Source organism: Puntigrus tetrazona, chromosome 24 (genome assembly GCF_018831695.1).
Source record: "Puntigrus tetrazona isolate hp1 chromosome 24, ASM1883169v1, whole genome shotgun sequence".
NCBI classification, from domain to species: domain Eukaryota; kingdom Metazoa; phylum Chordata; class Actinopteri; order Cypriniformes; family Cyprinidae; genus Puntigrus; species Puntigrus tetrazona.
Genome location: NC_056722.1, coordinates 3297927 through 3322392, shown reverse-complemented (window position 1 = coordinate 3322392; position 24466 = coordinate 3297927). Strand labels below are relative to the sequence as shown.

General features: G+C 42.6%; 1 protein-coding gene across 4 annotated transcripts in view; it reads right to left on the bottom strand.

Annotated features, from left to right (window-relative positions):
- wdr90 (WD repeat domain 90) overlaps positions 1–24466 on the bottom strand; it is a 28394-nt gene that overhangs the window by 413 nt on the left and 3515 nt on the right. Inside the window, exons 12-42 of one of the 4 annotated variants that reach the window (XM_043227117.1) lie at positions 24298–24408; positions 23084–23229; positions 22931–22988; positions 22738–22856; positions 22389–22550; positions 21872–22002; positions 9591–9707; positions 9266–9501; positions 9040–9182; positions 8327–8457; positions 8116–8246; positions 7290–7451; positions 7085–7213; positions 6886–7010; positions 6727–6761; positions 6258–6380; positions 5950–6188; positions 5506–5608; positions 5187–5308; positions 4943–5099; positions 4361–4551; positions 4112–4280; positions 3898–4027; positions 2938–3106; positions 2747–2869; positions 1794–1965; positions 1593–1723; positions 544–687; positions 300–419; positions 120–204; positions 1–42 (exon numbers count right to left, since the gene is read on the bottom strand). The exon at positions 1–42 is cut by the window's left edge and continues 413 nt beyond it. In XM_043227117.1, the coding sequence (XP_043083052.1) occupies positions 1–42; positions 120–204; positions 300–419; positions 544–687; positions 1593–1723; positions 1794–1965; positions 2747–2869; positions 2938–3106; positions 3898–4027; positions 4112–4280; positions 4361–4551; positions 4943–5099; positions 5187–5308; positions 5506–5608; positions 5950–6188; positions 6258–6380; positions 6727–6761; positions 6886–7010; positions 7085–7213; positions 7290–7451; positions 8116–8246; positions 8327–8457; positions 9040–9182; positions 9266–9501; positions 9591–9707; positions 21872–22002; positions 22389–22550; positions 22738–22856; positions 22931–22988; positions 23084–23229; positions 24298–24408 (4156 nt within the window). Of the gene's footprint in view, positions 43–119; positions 205–299; positions 420–543; positions 688–1592; positions 1724–1793; positions 1966–2746; positions 2870–2937; positions 3107–3897; positions 4028–4111; positions 4281–4360; positions 4552–4942; positions 5100–5186; positions 5309–5505; positions 5609–5949; positions 6189–6257; positions 6381–6726; positions 6762–6885; positions 7011–7084; positions 7214–7289; positions 7452–8115; positions 8247–8326; positions 8458–9039; positions 9183–9265; positions 9502–9590; positions 9708–21871; positions 22003–22388; positions 22551–22737; positions 22857–22930; positions 22989–23083; positions 23230–24297; positions 24409–24466 lie in introns of those variants that run through there. The other 3 variants (XM_043227118.1, XM_043227119.1, XM_043227120.1) reach the window with 3 other exon arrangements.

Genomic DNA, 24466 nt, shown 5'->3' with positions numbered 1-24466 from the left:
GAAAACGGCCGCTGGACGAATGAATCAGCTTCAGGACGCGCACTAAAACGAAAAGCATCGGTGGTAAATGACTACACAACACATGGAAGTAATGCTTTAAAGTAAAACAGCACACTGACGATTTGATCCAACAGCGATCAGTCTTCCAGTTGAGCAGAGACCGAGGCAGAGCGCCCAGTCGGCCAGAGAGATCGTCCTCAAAACCTACGAAACAAAAAATACACACAGGTTCTATCACATTAATCGGCCAGTAAAAGACAGTGGAGGTACGCAATCATGGGTAGAAAGATGTCGAGTACCTGTTTTTTGTAAAGGCAGTAAAAGAGGATCTCTTTTTCCACAGCGTAGCCGGTATAAACCACTGTTCCTCTCTCGCTGGGGCTGAATGCAGCCAAACTGGGCGGCAATGCCACCGCATCCTGATTACGAAGAGAGAAAAAAAGAGACTTTTAAACTACAATAAACACGTAAGTAATCAGAGCAGCTCGATGGGGCACAAGTGTAACTCGATTACGAACAAGAATGCTCTTGAATATTAATCACCTCCGGTGGGCTGGGCGCTGGAAAAGTCAGCCAATCAAGCAGCTCGCATTTGTCCTTCGTCCAATCAGCAGCCCAGATGCTGACACGCCTGTCTGTGCTCACAGCCAACCAGAGCTCATTTCCCTCCAGTCCAAACTCCTTATACTAAAAGACATTTATATCAGCACGCATTAAATCAATCAGATAAAATGCAATTAAAAAAAATAAATATATGCTCCAGGTTTGCTGGGCTTGTTTTTAGGGCTGCACAATATGTTCAAAAATTATTTTATATATATATATATATTTTCTAATAATGAAATGTAAAATAAATAATAGTTTTCATTGTGTATAATTTTCATTGTCTTTCTCTCTCTATATATATATATATATATATATATATATATATATATATATATATATATATATATATATATACACACACACTATGAAAATATTATTATTATTTTACATATCATTATTAGTAAATTATATACTAATAAACTACAAAATTTTACTACTTACTGTATTTCATTGTCAAAATAAAAACATGCATTTAAGAATCAATAGAACTATAATTATTAATAATGACAACAATTGTAAAAATAATATATTATTCATTATAATTACAAAAATATATTGTACTATCATAATATTTCACTGGAAAACAAAAGCAGTGGAGCATTTGAGAAACAAATTATTACACGTAAAAGACAACACTTCACTCTGAAACACTCAGCACATATATTTAATTAAATCACAGCCTTTATGATAACAGCATCTATATTGCGATCTCAGTTTTATAATGACCTATAAGTATTTGGACACTTAAGTCACACTTAAAATATGACAATTGAGTATCTGTGTCTTTGTGTCTCGGTCACTGTAATCATTTTTAAGATCCTTCTTTGAAACAAATTGATGTATTTTTAAGTGTGACTTTTATTCAGATATTTTCTCAGCATGGCCCACAGTTCCACATCATACACAACGTCGAGTCATTTGCCTTGCAAAGAAGAAAAGCACACACACACACACACACACACACACACACACACACACACACAAACCTGTTTGCTGGTGCACTGCACTGTAGTTATGGGCGCCCCCTTGTGGTCACGGATGGTGCGTACAGTAACTCCAGTGACGGGACTGCTGACAGTAACGAGACCATCACGACCACCAGACAACAGCACATGACCTACACACACACATACAGTCAACACAAAACACACAAACACTCTCATACACACACACACACACGCACTCACCGTAGTGCGAGTACTGCAGCGCACACACAGACACGGGCTGAGGCTGTAGTTTCAGCTCCATCTCGGCCGACTTTAAACTGAAGATCCTCACCGTCCCGTCACTGTAACCGCCCGCAACACACACGCCCTCATTCACACCCTTCGGAGGAGACCAACACACACACTCGCAGCTCTGCAATACAGACAAACATTCAGAGACACAGTTAATCAATTAAACACAATGGAGTTTTACTGGTAAAAAGAGAAAAATTTGCCATATTAACCAAGTTAAATGTTTACAATTTTTTGATTGAAGTCTTACGCTCATCAAGGCTGCATTTATTTGACCAACAATACAGTAAAAACAGTAATATTGTGAAATATTATTATAATTTAAAATAACAGTTTTTATGCCAATATACTGTATAATGCTAATAAATTTATTCCTGTGATGTAAAGCATTCCTGTGATTTACACCTTCAGTGTCACATGATGATTCAGAAATCAATCTAATATTAAATATTCAATGCTCAAGAAACATTACTATCAATGCTGAAAATTATGGCAGTTATTTTTCTTTTTTTGTTCAATATTTTTGCGGAAACCGTAATACATTTATTTTCGGGATTCTTTAATGAACAATGTTCTGAAAAAAGAACAGCACTGACTTGAAATGAAAATCTTTAGCAATTTTATGAATTTTATGAATTTAATGAATACTTGTTTAAAAATATAATTAATTGAATAAAATAAAAAAAGCTGTGTATAAAAATATATATGTGTGTATATATATATATATATATATATATATATATATATATAAAATATATATAAATATAAAAAAAAATAATAAAAATATATATATATATATATATATATATATATATATATATATATATATATATATATATATATATATATATATATATATATATAATAATATATATATATATATTGCTTGTGTTCATGCTCACCTGGTTCAGCACCTGGAACTGTACCAGCAGCTCGTGGCTCTGCAGCGCCCAAACTCTCACACTGCCGTCCTGCCCACACGTGGCCAAATGCTGCTCATCTGGACTACAAACCACACCGTTCACCTACAACGAGAACGGCGCCGCTTTCAGAACCATTTCACAGCTGCTGCTGAAAGCTGAAAGCGCGTTACCTTGCTCTTGTGGCCGCTGATCAGCCGTATACTGGTGCTGTCGGCCCAGTTGATGTACCACAGGGTTCCTGCTGTCGTACCCACAATCCCCATGTCCATGACGTCATCAAACGCTGCACTGACCACGGTCCCGTCCAACAGTAGCTCTTGTTCCAGCTGTACCTGAGCACTTTCAAAGCAGGTGAAGCCATTTTAATTGTTCTTCCAAAATAATAGATAAGGAAATTAATTTGGTCATTCGAAAAAAATACGGAAAGCATGTCATCTGCCAGTTTCCACCTCGTTTAAAAAGTTACTTTGTATTTCACAACGGGACTTTCTATTAATTTTTTATTTATTTTCACACAAATACAACTTACAGTTCACATCTCAGTTTAATCTTTAGATTTTTTCTTTACTTTTGACTCTTGAGGTAGAAATGTTTATGTCTTTTGCACCATAATTTGACGTATTTACACTTTTTATGTTTATTTAGACACATTTTAATATTTAATAAGCCACAGTAAAGGCATTTACAAAAGATTCTAATTTCAAATATTCTATTTTATTTTTTACATTCTATTCAACAAAGCGTTCTAAAAACGTATCACACTTTTCACAAAACGTTGAAGCAGCACAACTGTTTTCTACATTTAGAATCATTTCTGAATAATAATGGGACACTGAACACTGGAGTAATGATGCTGAAAATCCAACTTTGACATTACATTTATTTGTTGTTTTAAATATATTAAATAATATATTTAAATATATTTATATATATATATATATATATATATATATATATATATATATATATATATATATATAAAAAAATATATATATATATATATATATATATATATATATATATATACACACACACACACACACACACACACACACACGTACACACATAGTTTTGCTTTAAACTTTTAAACAGTTCTAGAAGGAAATAAGAGTGAACGTAAGCATGCTTACCCATCATCCTTTGCTCTGCTGCTCTTGTGAAGTGCATTACTGAGATTCTGGACCGAAGCTACAGACCACAGTCTCAGTTTTTTGGTGTTACTGCCTGTGACCAGCTTATTCTCACGGCAAACTAACACACCTACACAAACGCACACCAAAAACAGCTGTTACCTCCGCTTCCATGCGACCATAATCGCGAGTGTGATCAAAAACCCAAACACACCTATCTCTCCTCCGTCCGCTTCCCATGTCACAAAGCAGCGCCGCGTGAGACAGTCCCACACACACACGTGGCCGCCGTTCGTGCCCGTGTACAGGATCCGGCAGGTGCTATAGCACAGCGATGTCACTTCCGCCTGACCGACTGCATCAGGTAAGCTTACTCTCTGCACCTGCGGGAGGAGGAAGGCTTATTTCAGGTTATGTGCTTCTGTGCAGCAGCGATTTACTTCCATACAGCGTCCGTACGTGCCTGAAGTTCGGTGCTGTTATCCTGTGCTTGTATTTGAGTAAACACTACAGCGCCGCTGCCGACGAGTGTGAGCTCGTGAGCAGTGAATGGACAGAAGGAGGCATCGTGCAGCGGGACGGATATCTGAGCGGTGCAGAGCAGCTCAAACGATCGAGTGCTCCAGAGCGCCACCACCGGCTCCCCAAAATCACCTAGGAGCATAATAAACATCATTATAAAAGACACAGACTGTATAATCTACATCTGTGTTAAACAAATGCATTGCTTGAGGTGATAACTTAATTAATAACATGTTTATAACATAATAATAATAATAATAATATTTTATATTATTAAATTGAGCTCTAATTTTCATATGTATATGACAATGTTATGTTTGATGTAATGAAATACAATTAATTTCTAGCAAAAAAAAAAATTCAGTTTATTTTATTTCACGTTACCAAAATGTTTTTAATCTTAGTTAGCTATAATATCCCTCACATGCTACTGATTGTTATTAATGACTTTCAATTTATTTTTAACTATGAACATGAATAACATACAACATGATTCCGTAATGCAAAAGCATGAAACACTGACCCACTGAGAGCATGTACATGTCATCCCTGGAAAAAGCCAGGCTCTGCACCGCCCCTTTGTGATAGGACAGGCGGTTTCTACAGGAGCCATCTGAAGCATTCCATATGCAGATGAGGCTGCTGTGAGAAGCTCCGCCCCCTGAGGCGGACGCAACCGTCTGCCGGGCAAATCAGACAGAGTTGTCATTCGAAGCAGGCGCATAATTTGCGATTTATATAAAGTATGTGCAGCATGTGAGAGGTACCTGTGCATCATGCGTGACGGCAAGCGTTGAGATCTCCTCCGTGTGGCCTAACCACTGTTTCTGTGAGCCCGTGTGAAGATCCTCGACGACGACGACACACCCACATGTGTACACAAATAAACCTGCACACAAACGCACACAAGATGGGTCGGGCAAAAATGGCGCTTAAATCAACATGAAGAACGGCTGAAGTAAATTAAGAGTAGCATTTCATTAGATAAGCGCAAGTTGCATGAAAGCTTTTTTTCATGAGAGCCAAGAAGAGGGATATTTTAAGTGACGGACATCATAATAGAGTTCATGGTTGGTTAGCATTTACCTGTGTCAGGATTCCAGACCATATTGTTACGGCCATTGCCGTTATAGCCAATCACGGCCTTGAGACTCAGCCCGGCCTGTCCTGAGAGCGGAGCTACTGTCGTCTAAATACAAAACAAAAAAAAGACACATTAAACAAAAGTGTTTAAAATGCTTTATATATTCATAAATCACAATTCACTTTGAGTTGAACACACAGCGCCCCTCCACTAATATAGGCACCCTTGAAAAAAAAACTGCATTGTTTGAACAATATGAACAAGAGAAGGCATTTATTTCACAGTGAGATTCCCCCTACACTTTTAATTGTTTTACTTCAATGATAGATGTGAATTTTGAATGAAAGATCAAAATGATAAACAATGGAGATTTATTTTCACAGCCACCTACGCTTAGATTTACCAAGGACGCTGTATTAATTAAAAAATTGATTAAAAATACATACCTGATCTAACACAGAAGTCTTAAAACATGAAGTGAAGTGCTTGTAACAGTCAGGACGGACTGCTGCGTGACCGTCTTGTGCATTCTCCGTCCTTGATTGGTTAGCTGGGAGAGTGGGCGTGTCCTCGTTGTTCACCCACTCTGTCACTCTAAGGAAGGAGGCATGTTTGGGAGGAGGGGAGTGGGCGTGGCCTGTCACTGGACTAAGCTGTAGTTCAGCAGCAGAATCGCAGAGGAAACCTACAGAAGTAAAGCATTTGAGATGTAATAGTGACCCACTGATGAGGACAAAAGCTCACGAATACATACCTTCACTGTCCTTCAGAGCACTGGAAAGAAAATGCATGACAGGCGGTGAGGAGGGCTGAAACAATGCTTTTCGAGGACTCTCATTGGACAGCTCGGCTGCATTTAGCTCCGCCCAACTGTGAGCTGAACAAAAGGAACTAATTAGTTGTCATACATTTAAACAAACATATTATATATATATATTAAATATATACACAGACATAAAGACATTTTTAAAATTATAATCAGCATAATTAAAAAGTAGTACAATGAATACTACCGTAAAAAGAACAAATATTTACATAATATATCTTTTTACTTTACAATAGTTAAAATGTGAAGATCATAAAACAGAGAAACAAAGAAGTATTTTTAGGTTGTGGAAACAATTCATTCAGAGGCATTTGATTTTGTTTGATTTGTGAGACTGACCTAAGCATCGACAAGCTTTCTTAAACAAGAGACAAAGTGAATATTTATCTTAACGTACCTAATTTACGAGGGGAGACTTTTATATCTGGAGACCTGGTAGGAACAGAGAAAGTGTTTTAACAAATAAAATTTAATTTAGTTACTTCTAACAATTGACTAGAGATGAGATCAAAACAATACAACACAACACAATCATGGAAAACATAACAGGTCTTACTTGGAGTGTTCCTGTGGAGGTGCCAGGAAGTCCCAGATGAAGAGGGCGTCGCCTACAGTGACCACACCCATCTGATCAGGCGTGAACCTCACCTGCTTGATGGGCTCTGAGTGACCAATGAACACCTGGAGGGGAAACGGACACATTCTTGAACTCATTCGTCGTCTGAACGTCACCGAATACATTCAAGAAAACGTACCTGTGAATTAGCTTCCAGGTGCATGTCGTAGTCCCACACCTTCAGAGAGTTCTGACCAGTCGTCAGCAAATAACGGCCATCTTCGCTGACCGCCAGAGACACGCACTGATGCTTATGCACCTCAGATACCTGTAAGCACACCAATATTGATTCTAAGATCTGAAATGTAAAGTTCTCAGAAAGAGTTTGCCCTTCAGTCTTTTACCTGTCTCAGCAGCTGTCCTGTGTGTGTGTCAATCCAGAGGATCTTATTGGCGGATGTGGTGACGAGCAGGTGTGACTGTGATGAGGGTGAGAAACTCACATTCAGGGCCGAGTCCAGCGTTGAGCTCTCAACATCCAGAATACTCACATCAACCCGGAGTAACTGTGACACACACACAAAAAAAGACTATTCAGAACATACAGTGTGTCATAATGTGTTGTTAAAAAAAATAACTACACATAATTTATAATAATATAAAAATGTGAATAAAGATTAAACAAAACGAAATACAAATACACACAATTAAATAAAAATATTACATGAGATGCATAAAAATGTAAAAAAAAATAAAATAAAAATGTTTGCTTTGGCAACTAGTGGAAGTAAAGTTTAATAATTGAAAATAAAGTAATGTAAATAAAATAAACTTATATTTAAATGTAAATGTATTTAGGTCAATATACATATTTAACATACTAAAAGACATTTTTAAAAACAAAAAAAACTATAAAAGCAAATAGCAAAATGAAATAAAATAAAAATGAAAAAAATTATTAAAGCTTAATAATAGTAATACTACTAATAATAGTTAATTAATAAAACTTAAAACTAAAAGTTTATTCAAAATATTAATATATACAACACTGGACTTAAATCACTGTTTAATACAATAAATTGATTTTGAAATTAGTACATTTCAATACTACATTTTCTGAAAATGAAATGAAATTGAAAAAAAAATGGGAATTGATTAAATAATTGATTTAAAAAAAAGAATTATCAAAAACAGTGAAATTGGCAACAAAACATGATGGTTTTGATGTACCTCATTAAGTGACTGTGCCTCCATGATCGTGACAATGTATTCGGTCGGACCGACTATTGCTAGACACCGGCTGTCAGAGCTCACTGCCAAAGTATCTGGGCCACGATTCACACTCCATGCAACCACATTGCCTTAGAAAAAAAGAACAATAATTCAGACTGAATGTGCTGTGAAGAGTTATATTGTGCTGTAAGAGTGACTGTTCACTCACTCAAAACACGGACTACAGGATGGTCATGCTGAGAAGAATTATACAGCACCAAGTATCCAAGAGCACCAGCACTAAACAGACACTGACCATCAGGAGAATAGATCACACACTCAACTGAGCCACAGTGCTGCCTGCAAAGAAACACACACACACACACACACACACACACACACACACACACATATATATATATATATATATATATATATATATATATATATATATATATATATATATATATAAACAATGCTTATAACAGTAAAAAGAATAATGTTGCGAAAATATACTCTACCATTCAAAAGTTTGGCATGGGTACTTTTTTTATGTTTTTGAAAGCAAATATACAGCAAAAACAGTATTACTGTTTTATCATTTAAAATAACTGTTATATATTAAAAATATAATTCTGTGAGGCAAACCTGAATTTTTAGCATCACTTCAGTCTTCAGTGTCTCATAATACTTCTGAAATCTTTCTAATATGCTGATTTGCTGCTTAAGAAACATTTCTTATCCTTTCTTATACACGTTCTTAGAAATATTGTGCTGCTTCATATTTTTGTGGAAAACGGTGATACATTTTTTTTTCTGAATTCATGTACAGAAAGAACATAATTTACTGGAAATATAAATCGTTTGTAATGTTATATATGTCTTTACTGTCACATTTGATCATGTTATTTCTTCATGAACGTATTGAAAGTGTGTGCGTACCTGTGCTGGGAAATTAGGCTTGATGTTTGGATATCGAACACTCTGACAGTTCCAGAGCTCGATCCACAGGCGAAGAGAGGCATGCTGGGATGGAATGCAACCGAACAGGGACTTTCATCGTCATCGGGAACAAAATCATAGAGCTACAAGACAAATAAAAGAAGCTTCAAATGTAGCATTTAAAAGCATTCAATTGACTGTGCATGAAAACATTCCCGTAACTGACCTGTTGCATGGTGTCCATGTCCCACACCCGTACAGTGCTGTCTTTGGACACGGTGGTGACCCGCCGTCTTACGCCGTCCACACTGAAGCCCAAAACGCTCGCTGTGTGTGACCTCATGAGTGTGCGGTAACCACGGCTGCTGACATCCAGATACCCAAGATTCCCTGTGGTCGTGGCACCTAGAACTCTCGAGCCGTCCGAGGACACACACACCAAACTGACAGGGCCCTCGTGCTCTGCAGACACACCAAAATCTCTGTGATTCATAGAGTTGGTTTCAAGCTAGATAATTGATTGTGAGGGTGATTGACGGAAGAGTACCGACCCGCCTCTAAGAAAACAGATGAAAAGTCAAGAGGCCACAGACGCATGAATCCGTCCTCTGAACCAGTGACACAGAATTCATCACACACACTGATGCTATTCACTGCAATACCAGCACCTGAAAATGCATTTGTAACACAGTCAACAATAAATAAATAATACCTTTTTAGTAATATAGTTTTTCAATCATGTTCAAAAACTGCTTACAGAGATGATATAATGTTTAATAGCATCCAAAAGGTTTTTGGGTGGTTGCTAAGGCAACGATGGAATGTTTGGGTGGTTGCTAGGGCTACTTTCAGAATGTTTGGGTGGTTGCTAGGGCAACGATGTAATGTTTGGGTGGTTGCTAGGGCAACGATGTAATGTTTGGGTGGTTGCTAGGGCAACGATGTAATGTTTGGGTGGTTGCTAGGGCAACGATGTAATGTTTGGGTGGTTGCTAGGGCAACGGTGGAAATTTTGGTGGTTGCTAGGGCAACAATGTAATGTTTGGGTGGTTGCTAGGGCAACAAAGTAATGTTTGGGTGGTTGCTAGGGCAACGATAGAATGTTTGGGTGGTTGCCAAGGCAACGATAAAATGTTTGGGTGGTTGCTAGGGCAACGATGTAATGTTTGGGTGGTTGCTAGGGCTACTTTCAGAATTTTGGGGTGGTTGCTAGGGCAACGATGTAATGTTTGGGTGGTTGCTAGGGCAACAATAGAATGTTTGAGTGGTTGCTAGGGCAACGATAAAATGTTTGGGTGGTTGCTAGGGCAACGATGTAATGTTTGGGTGGTTGCTAGGGCAACGATAAAATGTTTGGGTGGTTGCTAGGGCAACGATAAAATGTTTGGGTGGTTGTTAGGGCAACGATGTAATGTTTGGGTGGTTGCTAGGGCTACTTTCAGAATTTTGGGGTGGTTGCTAGGGCAACGATAGAATGTTTGGGGTGGTTGCTAGGGCAACATTGTAATGTTTGGGTGGTTACTAGGGCAACGGTGGAAATTTTGGTGGTTGCTAGGGCAACAATGTAATGTTTGGGTGGTTGCTAGGGCAACGATGGAATGTTTGGGTGGTTGCTAGGGCAACGATGGAATGTTTGGGTGGTTGCTAAGGCAACGATAAAATGTTTGGGTGGTTGCTAGGGCAACGATGTAATGTTTGAGTGGTTGCTAGGGCTACTTTCAGAATTTTGGGGTGGTTGCTAGGGCAACGATGTAATGTTTGGGTGGTTGCTAGGGCAACGATGGAATGTTTGGGTGGTTGCTAGGGCTACTTTCAGAATGTTTGGGTGGTTGCTAGGGCAACAATAGAATGTTTGAGTGGTTGCTAGGGCAACAATGTAATGTTTGGGTGGTTGCTAGGGCAACGATGTAATGTTTGAGTGGTTGCTAGGGCTACTTTCAGAATTTTGGGGTGGTTGCTAGGGCAACGATAGAATGTTTCGATGGTTGCTAGGCAACGATGTAATGTTTGGGTGGTTGCTAGGCAAACGATAGAATGTTTGGGGTGGTTACTAGGGCAATGATAAAATGTTTGGGTGGTTGCTAGGGCAACGATGTAATGTTTGGGTGGTTGCTAGGGCAACGATGGAATGTTTGGGGTGGTTGCTAGGGCAACGATAGAATGTTTGGGTGGTTGCTAGGGCAACGATGTAATGTTTGGGTGGTTGCTAGGGCAATGATAAAATGTTTGGGTGGTTGCTAGGGCAACGATAGAATGTTTGGGTGGTTGCTAGGGCAACGATAGAATGTTTGGGTGGTTGCTAGGGCTACTTTCAGAATTTTGGGGTGGTTGCTAGGGCAACGATGTAATGTTTGGGTGGTTGCTAGGGCAACGATGGAATGTTTGGGTGGTTGCTAGGGCAACGATAGAATGTTTGGGTGGTTGCTAGGGCAACGATAGAATGTTTGAGTGGTTGCTAGGGCTACTTTCAGAATTTTGGGGTGGTTGCTAGGGCAACGATGTAATGTTTGGGTGGTTGCTAGGGCAACGATGGAATGTTTGGGTGGTTGCTAGGCAACGATGGAATGTTTGGAGTGGTTGCTAGGGCTAATTTCAGAATTTTGGGGTGGTTGCTAGGGCAACGATGTAATGTTTGGGTGGTTGCTAGGGCAACGATGTAATGTTTGGGTGGTTGCTAGGGCAACGATGGAATGTTTGGGGTGGTTGCTAGGGCAACGATAGAATGTTTGGGTGGTTGCTAGGGCAACGATAAAATAATTGGGTGGTTGCTAGGGCAACGATAGAATGTTTGGGTGGTTGCTAGGGCAACGATGTAATGTTTGGGTGGTTGCTAGGGCTACTTTCAGAATTTTGGGGTGGTTGCTAGGGCAACAATGTAATGTTTGGGTGGTTGCTAGGGCAACGATGTAATGTTTGGGTGGTTGCTAGGGCAACGATGTAATGTTTGGGTGGTTGTTTGAGTGGTTGCTAGGGCAACAATGTAATGTTTGGGGTGGTTGCTAGGGCAACGATGTAATGTTTGAGTGGTTGCTAGGGCTACTTTCAGAATTTTGGGGTGGTTGCTAGGGCAACGATAGAATGTTTCGATGGTTGCTAGGGCAACGATGTAATGTTTGGGTGGTTGCTAGGGCAACGATAGAATGTTTGGGGTGGTTACTAGGGCAATGATAAAATGTTTGGGTGGTTGCTAGGGCAACGATGTAATGTTTGGGTGGTTGCTAGGGCAACGATGGAATGTTTGGGTGGTTGCTAGGGCAACGATAGAATGTTTGGGTGGTTGCTAGGGCAACGATGTAATGTTTGGGTGGTTGCTAGGGCAATGATAAAATGTTTGGGTGGTTGCTAGGGCAACGATAGAATGTTTGGGTGGTTGCTAGGGCAACGATAGAATGTTTGGGTGGTTGCTAGGGCTACTTTCAGAATTTTGGGGTGGTTGCTAGGGCAACGATGTAATGTTTGGGTGGTTGCTAGGGCAACGATGGAATGTTTGGGTGGTTGCTAGGGCAACGATGTAATGTTTGGGTGGTTGCTAGGGCTAATTTCAGAATTTTGGGGTGGTTGCTAGGCAACGATGTAATGTTTGGGTGGTTGCTAGGGCAACGATGTAATGTTTGGGTGGTTGCTAGGGCAAACGATAGAATGTTTGGGGTGGTTACTAGGGCAATGATAAAATGTTTGGGTGGTTGCTAGGGCAACGATGTAATGTTTGGGTGGTTGCTAGGGCAACGATGGAATGTTTGGGGTGGTTGCTAGGGCAACGATAGAATGTTTGGGTGGTTGCTAGGGGCAACGATGTAATGTTTGGGTGGTTGCTAGGGCAATGATAAAATGTTTGGGTGGTTGCTAGGGCAACGATAGAATGTTTGGGTGGTTGCTAGAAATCAACGATAGAATGTTTGGGTGGTTGCTAGGGCTACTTTCAGAATTTTGGGGTGGTTGCTAGGGCAACGATGGAATGTTTGGGTGGTTGCTAGGGCAACGATAGAATGTTTGGGTGGTTGCTAGGGCAACGATAGAATGTTTGGGTGGTTGCTAGGGCTACTTTCAGAATTTTGGGGTGGTTGCTAGGGGCAACGATGTGTAATGTTTGGGTGGTTGCTAGGGCAACGATGGAATGTTTGGGTGGTTGCTAGGGCAACGATGGAATGTTTGAGTGGTTGCTAGGGCTAATTTCAGAATTTTGGGGTGGTTGCTAGGGCAACGATGTAATGTTTGGGTGGTTGCTAGGGCAACGATGTAATGTTTGGGTGGTTGCTAGGGCAACGATGGAATGTTTGGGGTGGTTGCTAGGGCAACGATAGAATGTTTGGGTGGTTGCTAGGGCAACGATAAAATGTTTGGGTGGTTGCTAGGGCAACGATAGAATGTTTGGGTGGTTGCTAGGGCAACGATGTAATGTTTGGGTGGTTGCTAGGGCTACTTTCAGAATTTTGGGGTGGTTGCTAGGGCAACGATGTAATGTTTGGGTGGTTGCTAGGGCAACGATGTAATGTTTGGGTGGTTGCTAGGGCAACGATGTAATGTTTGGGTGGTTGTTTGAGTGGTTGCTAGGGCAACAATGTAATGTTTGGGTGGTTGCTAGGGGCAACGATGTAATGTTTGGGTGGTTGCTAGGGCTACTTTCAGAATTTTGGGGTGGTTGCTAGGGCAACGATAGAATGTTTGGGTGGTTGCTAGGGCAACGATGGAATGTTTGGGTGGTTGCTAGGGCTACTTTCAGAATGTTTGGGTGGTTGCTAGGGCAACGATAAAATGTTTGGGTGGTTGCTAGGGCAACGAAAAAATGTTTGGGTGGTTGCTAGGGCAACGATAAAATGTTTGGGTGGTTGCTAGGGCAACGATAGAATGTTTGGGTGGTTGCTAGGGCAACGATGTAATGTTTGGGTGGTTGCTAGGGCTACTTTCAGAATTTTTGGTGGTTGCTAGGGCAACGATGTAATGTTTGGGTGGTTGCTAGGGCAACGATGTAATGTTTGGGTGGTTGCTAGGGCAACGATGTAATGTTTGGGTGGTTGTTTGGGCAACGTGGTTGCTGGGCTACAACAATGTAATATTTGGGGTGATTGCTAGGGCAACGATGTAATGTTTGAGTGGTTGCTAGGGCAAAGATAAAATGTTTGGGTGGTTGCTAGGGCAACGATAAAATGTTTGGGTGGTTGCTAGGGCTACTTTGAAATGTTTGGGGTGGTTGCTAGGGCAACGATAGAATGTTTGGGTGGTTGCTAGGGCAACGATGGAATGTTTGGGTGGTTGCTAGGGCTACTTTCAGAATGTTTGGGTGGTTGCTAGGGCAACAATAGAATGTTTGAGTGGTTGCTAGGGCAACAATGTAATGTTTGGGGTGGTTGCTAGGGCAACGATGTAATGTTTGGGTGGTTGCTAGGGCAACGATGTAATGTTTGGGTGGTTGCTAGGGCAACGATGGAATGTTTGGGTGGTTGCTAAGGCAACGATAAAATGTTTGGGTGGTTGCTAGGGCTAATTTCAGAATTTTGGGGTGGTTGCTAGGGCAACGATGTAATGTTTGGGTGGTTGCTAGGGCAACGATGTAATGTTTGGGTGGTTGCTAGGGCAACGATAGAATGTTTGGGGTGGTTGCTAGGGCAACGATAAAATGTTTGGGTGGTTGCTAGGGCAACGATGTAATGTTTGGGTGGTTGCTAGGGCAACGATGGAATGTTTGGGGTGGTTGCTAGGGCAACGATGGAATGTTTGGGTGGTTGCTAGGGCAACGATGTAATGTTTGGGTGGTTGCTAGGGCAACGATAGAATGTTGGGTGGTTGCTAGGGTAACGATAAAATGTTTGGGTGGTTGCTAGGGCAACGATAGAATGTTTGGGTGGTTGCTAGGGTAACGATGTAAATTTTGGTGGTTGCTAGGGCAACGATGTAGTGTTCGGGTGGTTGCTAAGGCAACGATAAAATGTTTGGGTGGTTGCTAGGGCAACGATGTAATGTTTGGGTGGTTGCTAGGGCAACGATGGAATGTTTGGGTGGTTGCTAGGGCAACGATGTAATGTTTGGGTGGTTGCTAGGGTAACGATAAAATGTTTGGGTGGTTGCTAGGGTAACGATAAAATGTTTGGGTGGTTGCTAGGGCTACTTTCAGAATTTTGGGGTGGTTGCTAGGGCAACGATGGAAATTTTGGTGGTTGCTAGGGCAACGATGGAAATTTTGGTGGTTGCTAGGGCAACGATGTAGTGTTCGGGTGGTTGCTAAGGCAACGATAAAATGTTTGGGTGGTTGCTAGGGCAACATTGTAATGTTTGGGTGGTTGCTAGGGCAACGATGTAATGTTTGGGTGGTTGCTAGGGCAACAATGGAATGTTTGGGGTGGTTGCTAGGGCAACGATGTAATGTTTGGGTGGTTGCTAGGGCAACGATGTAATGTTTGGGTGGTTGCTAGGGCAACGATAAAATGTTTGGGTGGTTGTTAGGGCAACGATAGAATGTTTGGGTGGTTGCTAGGGCAACGATGTAATGTTGGGTGGTTGCTAGGGCAATGATAAAATGTTTGGGTGGTTGCTAGGGCAACGATAGAATGTTTGGGTGGTTGCTAGGGTAACGATAAAATGTTTGAGTGGCTGCTAGGGCAACGATAAAATGTTTGGGTGGTTGATAGGGCTAATTTCAGAATTTTGGGGTGGTTGCTAGGGCAACGATAGAATGTTTGGGTGGTTGCTAGGCAAACGATGTAATGTTTGGGTGGTTGCTAGGGCAACGATAAAATGTTTGGGTGGTTGCTAGGGCAACGATGGAATGTTTGGGTGGTTGCTAGGGCAACGATGTAATGTTTGGGTGGTTGCTAGGGCAACGATGTAATGTTTGGGTGGTTGCTAAGACAACGATGTAATGTTTGGGTGGTTGCTAAGGCAACGATAGAATGTTTGGGTGGTTGCTAGGGCAACGATAAAATGTTTGGGTGGTTGCTAGGGCTACTTTCAGAATGTTTGGGTGGTTGCTAGGGCAACAATAGAATGTTTGGGTGGTTGCTAGGGCAACGATGGAATGTTTGGGTGGTTGCTACGGCAACGGTGTAATGTTTGGGTGGTTGCTAGGGCAACGATATAATGTTTGGGTGGTTGCTAGGGCAACGATGGAAATTTTGGTGGTTGCTAGGGCAACAATGGAATGTTTGGGGTGGTTGCTAGGGCAACGATGTAATGTTTGGGTGGTTGCTAGGGCAACGATAAAATGTTTGGGTGGTTGCTAGGGCAACGATAAAATGTTTGGGTGGTTGCTAGGGCAACGATAAAATGTTTCGGTGGTTGCTAGGGCAACGATGGAATGTTTGGGTGGTTGCTAGGGCAACGATAAAATGTTTGGGTGGTTGCTAGGGCAACAATGTAATGTTTGGGTGGTTGCTAGGGCAACATTGTAATGTTTGGGGGTTGCTAGGGCAACGATGGAATGTTTGAGTGGTTGCTAGGGCAACGATAAAATGTTTGGGTGGTTGCTAGGGCAACAATGTAATGTTTTGGTGGTTGCTGGGGCAAGCTTCCGTGTAATGTTTGGGTGGTTGCTAGGGCAACGATGAATGTTTGGGTGGTTGCAGTATTGGCAGCCCAATCCAAAAGTGGTTGGCTAGGGCAGAGCAATGGGTCATGTTTGGGTGGTTGCTAGGCAACGGGGTGAATGTGGGTGGTTGCTAGGCAACAAACAGTGTTTGGGTGGTTGCTAGGGCAACGAAATGAATGTTTGGGTGTGGTTGCTAGGGCAACAGCAATGTAATGTTTGGGTGGTTGCTAGGGGCAGCGATGTAATGTTTGGGTGGTTGCTAGGGCAACGATGTAATGTTTGGGTGGTTGCTAGGGCAACGATGGAATGTTTGGGTGGTTGCTAGGGCAACGATAAAATGTTTGGGTGGTTGCTAGGGCAACAATAGAATGTTTGGGTGGTTGCTAGGGCAACGATGTAATGTTTGGGTGGTTGCTAGGGGCAACAATGTAATGTTTGGGTGGTTGCTTGCTAGGGCAACGATGTAATGTTTAGGTGGTTGCTAGGGCAACGATGTAATGTTTGGGTGGTTGCTAGGGCAACGATGTAATGTTTGGGTGGTTGCTAGGGCAACGATAGAATGTTTGGGTGGTTGCTAGGGCAACGATAGAATGTTTGGGTGGTTGCTAGGGCAACATTGTAATGTTTGGGTGGTTGCTAGGCAACGGTGTAATGTTTGGTGGTTGCTAGGGCAGCGATAGAATGTTTGGGTGGTTGCTGGGGCAACATTGGAGAATGTTTGGGTGGTTGCTAGGGCAACGATGTAATGTTTGGGTGGTTGCTAGGCAACGCGATGTAATGTTTGGGTGGTTGCTAGGGCAACGGTGTAATGTTTGGGTGGTTGCTAGGGCAACGATGTAATGTTTGGGTGGTTGCTAGGGCAACAATAGAATGTTTGGGTGGTTGCTAGAGCAACGATAAAATGTTTGGTGGTTGCTAGGCAACGCTACTTTGCAGAATGTTTGGGTGGTTGCTAGGGCAACGTTGTAATGTTTGGGTGGTTGCTAGGGCAACGATGTAATGTTTGGGTGGTTGCTAGGGCAACGATAAAATGTTTGGGTGGTTGCTAGGGCAACGATAAAATGTTTGGGTGGTTGCTAGGGCAACATTGTAATGTTTGGGTGGTTGCTAGGAAACAATGTAATGTTTGGGTGGTTGCTAGGCAACGATGGAATGTTTGGGTGGTTGCTAGGGGCAACGATATAATGTTTGGGTGGTTGCTAGGGCAACGATGTAATGTTTGGGTGGTTGCTAGGGCAACGATGGAATGTTTGGGTGGTTGCTAGGGCAACGATGTAATGTTTGGGTGGTTGCTAGGGCAACGGTGGAAATTTTGGTGGTTGCTAGGGCAACAATGGAATGTTTGGGTGGTTGCTAGGGCAACGATGTAATGTTTGGGTGGTTGCTAGGGCAATGATAAAATGTTTGGGTGGTTGCTAGGCAACGATCAAATGTTTGGGTGGTTGCTAGGGCAACGATAGAATGTTTGGGTGGTTGCTAGGGCAATGATGTAATGTTTGGGTGGTTGCTAGGGCAACGATGTAATGTTTGGGTGGTTGCTAGGGCAACAATGTAATGTTTGGGTGGTTGCTAGGGCAACGATGTAATGTTTGGGTGGTTGCTAGGGCAACGATAGAATGTTTGGGTGGTTGCTAGGCAACGATGGAATGTTTGGGTGGTTGCTAGGGCAACGATAGAATGTTTGGGTGGTTGCTAGGGCAACATTGTAATGTTTGGGTGGTTGCTAGGGCAACGGTGTAATGTTTGGGTGGTTGCTAGGGCAACGATGGAAATTTTGGTGGTTGCTAGGGCAACAATGGAATGTTTGGGGTGGTTGCTAGGGCAACAATGTAATGTTTGGATGGTTGAAGGGAACGATGTAATGTTTGGGTGGTTGTTAGGGCAACTTTCTGAACTTTTGGGTGGTTGCTAGGGGCACGATGTAATGTTTGGGTGGTTGCTAGGGGCAACGATGGAATGTTTGGGTGGTTGCTAGGGCAACATTGATGGAATGTTTGGGTGGTTGCTAGGGCAACGATGGAATGTTTGGGTGGTTGCTAGGAACAACGATAGAATGTTTGGGTGGTTGCTAGAGGCAACGATGTAATTTTGGGTGGTTGCTAGGGCAACGATAGAAATTTTGGGTGGTTGCTAGGGCAACGATAGAATGTTTGGGTGGTTGCTAGGGCAACATTGTAATGTTTGGGGTGGTTGCTAGGGCAACGGTGGAAATTTTTGGTGGTTGCTAGGGGCAACAATAGAATGTTTGGGTGGTTGCTAGGGCAACGATGTAATGTTTGGGTGGTTGCTAGGGCAACGATGAATGTTTGGGTGGTTGCTAGGGCAACGATGTAATGTTTGGGGTGGTTGCTAGGGCAACGATGAATGTTTGGGCGGTTGCTAGGGCAACGATAGAATGTTTGGGTGGTTGCTAGGGCAACGATAAAATGTTTGGGTGGTTGCTAGGGCAACGATGGAATGTTTGGGTGGTTGCTAGCAACGGTGTAATGTTTGGGTGGTTGCTAGGGGCGAGCGATGTAGTAATGTTTGGGTGGTTGCTAGGGCAACGATAAAATGTTTGGGTGGTTGCTAGGGCAACGATGTAATGTTGGGGTGGTTGCTAGGCAACGATGAATTTTTGGGCGGTTGCTAGGGCAACGATAGAATGTTTGGGTGGTTGCTAGGGCAACATTGTAATGTTTGGGTGGTTGCTAGGGCAACAGTGTAATGTTTGGGTGGTTGCTGGCAAACAATGTAATGTTTGGGTGGTTGCTAGGGCAACGATGGAAATGTTTGGGTGGTTGCTGTTAACAATGTAATGTTTGGGTGGTTGCAGGGGAATGAATGTTTGGGTGGTTGCTAGGGCAACTACTTTGAGAATGTTTGGGTGGTTGCTAGGGCAACGGTGTAATGTTTGGGTGGTTGCTAGGGCAACGATAGAATGTTTGGGTGGTTGCTAGGGCAACGATGTAATGTTTGGGTGGTTGCTAGAGCAACGGTGGAAATGTTTGGGTGGTTGCTAGGGCAACGATAAAATGTTTGGGTGGTTGCTAGGGCAACGATGTAATGTTTGGGTGGTTGCTAGGGCAACGATGGAATGTTTGGGGTGGTTGCTAGGGCAACGATGTAATGTTTGGGGTGGTTGCTAGGGCAACGATGTAATGTTTGGGTGGTTGCTAGGGCAACGATGTAATGTTTGGGTGGTTGCTAGGGCAACGATGTAATGTTTGGGTGGTTGCTAGGGCAACGATAGAATGTTTGGGTGGTTGCTAGGGCAACATTGTAATGTTTGGGTGGTTGCTAGGGCAACGGTGGAAATTTTGGTGGTTGCTAGGGAAACAATATAATGTTTGGGTGGTTGCTAGGGCTAATTTCAGAATGGCTTGGGTGGTTGCTAGGGCAACGATGTAATGTTTGGGTGGTTGCTAGGGCAACATTGTATTGTGTGGTGGGTGGTTGGGTGGTTGCTAGGGCAACGGTGTAATGTTTGGGTGGTTGCTAGGGCAACGATGTAATGTTTGGGTGGTTGCTAGGGGCAACAATAAAATGTTTGAGTGGTTGCTAGGGCTACAACGACAAAATGTTTGGGTGGTTGCTAGGCTACTTTCAGAATGTTTGGGTGGTTGCTAGGCAACGCGTGTAATATTTGGGTGGTTGCTAGGGCAACGATGGAATGTTTGGGTGGTTGCTAGGGCAACGCTAAAATGTTTGGGTGGTTGCTAGGGCAACGATAAAATGTTTGGGTGGTTGCTAGGGCTACTTTCAGAATGTTTGGGTGGTTGCTAGGGCAACGATGTAATGTTTGGGTGGTTGCTAGGGCAACGATGGAATGTTTGGGTGGTTGCTAGGGCAACAATGGAATGTTTGGGTGGTTGCTAGGGCAACAATGTAATGTTTGGGTGGTTGCTAGGGCAACGATGTAATGTTTGGGTGGTTGCTAGGGCAACAATGTAATGTTTGGGTGGTTGCTAGGGCAACGATGTAATGTTTGGGTGGTTGCTAGGGCAATGATAGAATGTTTGAGTGGTTGCTAGGGCAACGATAAAATGTTTGGGTGGTTGCTAGGGCAACAATAGAATGTTTGGGTGGTTGCTAGGGCAACAATGTAATGTTTGGGTGGTTGCTAGGGCAACGATAGAATGTTTGGGTGGTTTGCTAGGCAACGATTGTAATGTTTGGGTGGTTGCTAGGGCAACGGTGGAAATTTTGGTGGTTGCTAGGGAAACAATATAATGTTTGGGTGGTTGCTAGGGCAACGGTGGAAATTTTGGTGGTTGCTAGGGCTACTTTCAGAATGTTTGGGTGGTTGCTAGGGCAACAATAGAATGTTTGGGTGGTTGCTAGGGCAACAAAGGAATATTTGGGTGGTTGCTAGGGCAACGATAAAATGTTTGGGTGGTTGCTAAGGCAACGATGGAATGTTTGGGGTGGTTGCTAGGGCAACGATGTAATGTTTGGGTGGTTGCTAGGGCAACGATGGAATGTTTGGGTGGTTGCTAGGGCAACGATGGAATGTTTGGGTGGTTGCTAGGGCAACTGTGTAATGTTTGGGTGGTTGCTAGGGCAACGATGGAATGTTTGGGTGGTTGCTAGGGCAACGATGGAATGTTTGGGTGGTTGCTAAGGCAACGATAAAATGTTTGGGTGGTTGCTAGGGCAACAATAGAATGTTTGGGTGGTTGCTAGGGCAACGATAAAATGTTTGGGTGGTTGCTAGGGCAACGATAAAATGTTTGGGTGGTTGCTAAGGCAACGATAAAATGTTTGGGTGGTTCCTAGGGCAACAATAGAATGTTTGGGTGGTTGCTAGGGCAACAATAGAATGTTTGGGTGGTTGCTAGGGCAACGATGTAATGTTTGGGTAGTTGCTAGGGCAACGATAGAATGTTTGGGTGGTTGCTAGGGCAACGATAAAATGTTTGGGTGGTTGCTAGGGCAACGATAGAATGTTTGAGTGGTTGCTAGGGCAACAATAAAATGTTTGGGTGGTTGCTAGGGCAACATTAGAATGTTTGGGTGGTTGCTAGGGCAACAATGTAATGTTTGGGTGGTTGCTAGGGCAACGAGAGAATGTTTGGGTGGTTGCTAGGGCAACATTGTAATGTTTGGGTGGTTGCTAGGGCAATATTGTAATGTTTGGGTGGTTGCTAGGGCAACGATGTAATGTTTGGGTGGTTGCTAGGGCAACGATAAAATGTTTGAGTGGTTGCTAGGGCAACGAAGAATTGACGATTCAGATTGAAATGGAACGAAAATTGTAACATGCGTAAAGACTCTAGACAGAACAGAATTATCATAATTTTTATTATTATTATTATTATTCCTGCTTCTCACCTGTGCTAAAGGTCTGTTTCTCCCTTTGGTGGGTGTGGGTCTCCTGAGCTGGGAGGAGCCTCCTGATGTTTTTTATTGCCACAGAAACATAATCAATCTCCAGGATGTGACCACTCCTACTGCTGACAAACCTGCTCCGATCACAAAATACCTCAGGATGAGATCAACATTGTATTACATCATTAATGTGAGCAGCTCTATTGTACCACAGTAATTTAAATGAACAGTTTAACCATAAATTTTAATTCTGTCGTCATTTACTCATGAATTTCTCTGTCTGCCGAACACTGGTGACCACTGACCTTCATAATACAAAAGAAATTACTATAGAAGTCAATGGTGACCCAAAACAGCTTGGTTACAAACTTTTTTCAAAATATCTTTCTTTGTGTTCGGCAGAACAAAGAAATTCATACAGGTTTTTAACTACTAGAGGGTGAGTAACTGATGACCGAATTTTCATTTTCGGTTTCAATGTGATTATTTGCCATGATGTTGAGTGTCTCTGTGTGCTCACAGCGTGCGCTCATCCACCGGACGGTCCTGAGTGTGTCCCCGCTCGAAGGCGAGGTCAGTAAACTCTAAATTGTGATACTGCCCCAAATTCACCGGACAAGAGCGTAGAGAACCACCGCGTAGACGCCACAGACGTATGTTACCTAAACCACACGACACCATACTGCACACACAAACACATATTCGCTTATAACCTGCCAACATGACGGAGGTCGACAACCTTGTTAATGATACTGATCATCGTGCACATGCAATCGCATCCAATTAAAATCCCACATTAAATCTCAAACACGTTCTGAATGGCACTGATTTGGTAGGAGACCTAAAAATATAATTGTATGCATGCATACCGTGTTTCATCAAAGAACGCTATCTTCATTGTCTGGATGTCCACATCTGTATGAGCTTTAGCCAAAACCGGAATCACACTTCCTTCCGCCACACGCCGAGTGTTCCAAAGGACCACGGTCTGAACGAGCAAATAAAAAAAATAGCACAAACATACACAATATCTTTTTTAAAAGGTGTATGCAAAACACTCACGGTTTTGTTGTGGCTGTCTTTCCCCACGCCACACAGCGCCCCTCCACTCTGGGAGAAACTGAAACAACAAAAAAAACATCACCTGAGCTTGAGAAACCCAGCTGGCACTGCGCACGCAACGACAGATCTGCTGCGTAAGTGTGTTTGTTGTACCGGAGCAGATTCAGAGCGTGTGTGTGTGTAGGAATGATGGTCTGACACACTCCTCCGCGGTAGCTCCAGAGACGAATCAGACTGTTTGCGCCCGTCTGAGCTGATGCCAACAATGTAGAGCTGGCATTTAATGCCAGAGCTGAGACCTAACATACAACAGAAACACATCAACATAAAAATTGCCAAACTAACTGTAACTTAAAATGGTGTGTATAAGGTGATTGTTATTTTATAAACCATGTTTATTGGATGAAGCGTGTTATCCAATAGCCTACATACAACCCCACATTAATTAAACTCTATACTTACTATATTATTGTGACAAGCTGCTATATTGTTTAAAATAATATTTACAATATCAATAATAACAAAAATATTTAAAGAATAGTAAATAATACTAACTATACATATACATATACACATATATATATACACACACACACACACACACACACACATACATATATATATATATATATATATATATATATATATATATATATATATATATATATGGGAGTGTGTGTGTTCGAGAGGAGGGCGCGTGGTATTGTTCAGGTCTGGCAGCACAAGGCACACCTGGAGTGAGTTTAGCCTTGTTACCGCCGGGCGTTAAGTATATACACTCTTCCCCGTGCATGCACGCTGGTGTCCTCGTGGGTCCAGGAAGGGTGCGCGATGGACCCCACCCCGCTGTCCGAGAAGTGCGTCGTGGGACCCCCGTAGTCCAGGCTGTGACCACACAGCTCATCCCACTCTGCCGCCCGGGCAAAGAAGCGAAGGAGATGCATGCGCGAAGACGCGCCGCCCCTCGCGCCCGGACCAGAAAAAGGGGCACACACCGCCGGACTCACCCTTACCTGGACCCTTCCCCTGGACAAGGCCTAAACCTGCACTTTACCCGCACCACGACACACCAGATCCCCCTTTTATTTGGACACTTTCCCCCTTGGACACTTTACATTGTATTTATTATTTTGTCAATAAAAAGCCTCTCAGAGGCCTGACGCCACGCCCACTGTGTCTGTCGTTGGCTCCTCCCACGACAACACATATATATCCACACACACACAAATATACATATGTACATGTTAACATTTATTATGCTGATATTGTCACAGTATTTTAAAAGCAATAGACCACTAAAACTTGATAGTGCATAAATCACAGTGATTCTATTATTTAAGTGTGTGTTTGTTCATTTAAAAATAGACCTTATCTGTGTGTCCAATGAAGAATCTCTGTAGTCTGGAGGAAACCGCCATGATGACAATAACAGCGTGACAAGGATACACAACTTCTTCTCCATCAGCACTCCACACAGCCTGAGAGACAAAGACACAGAAATTAAAATCACTTATTACATTCTATAATCAATGCATT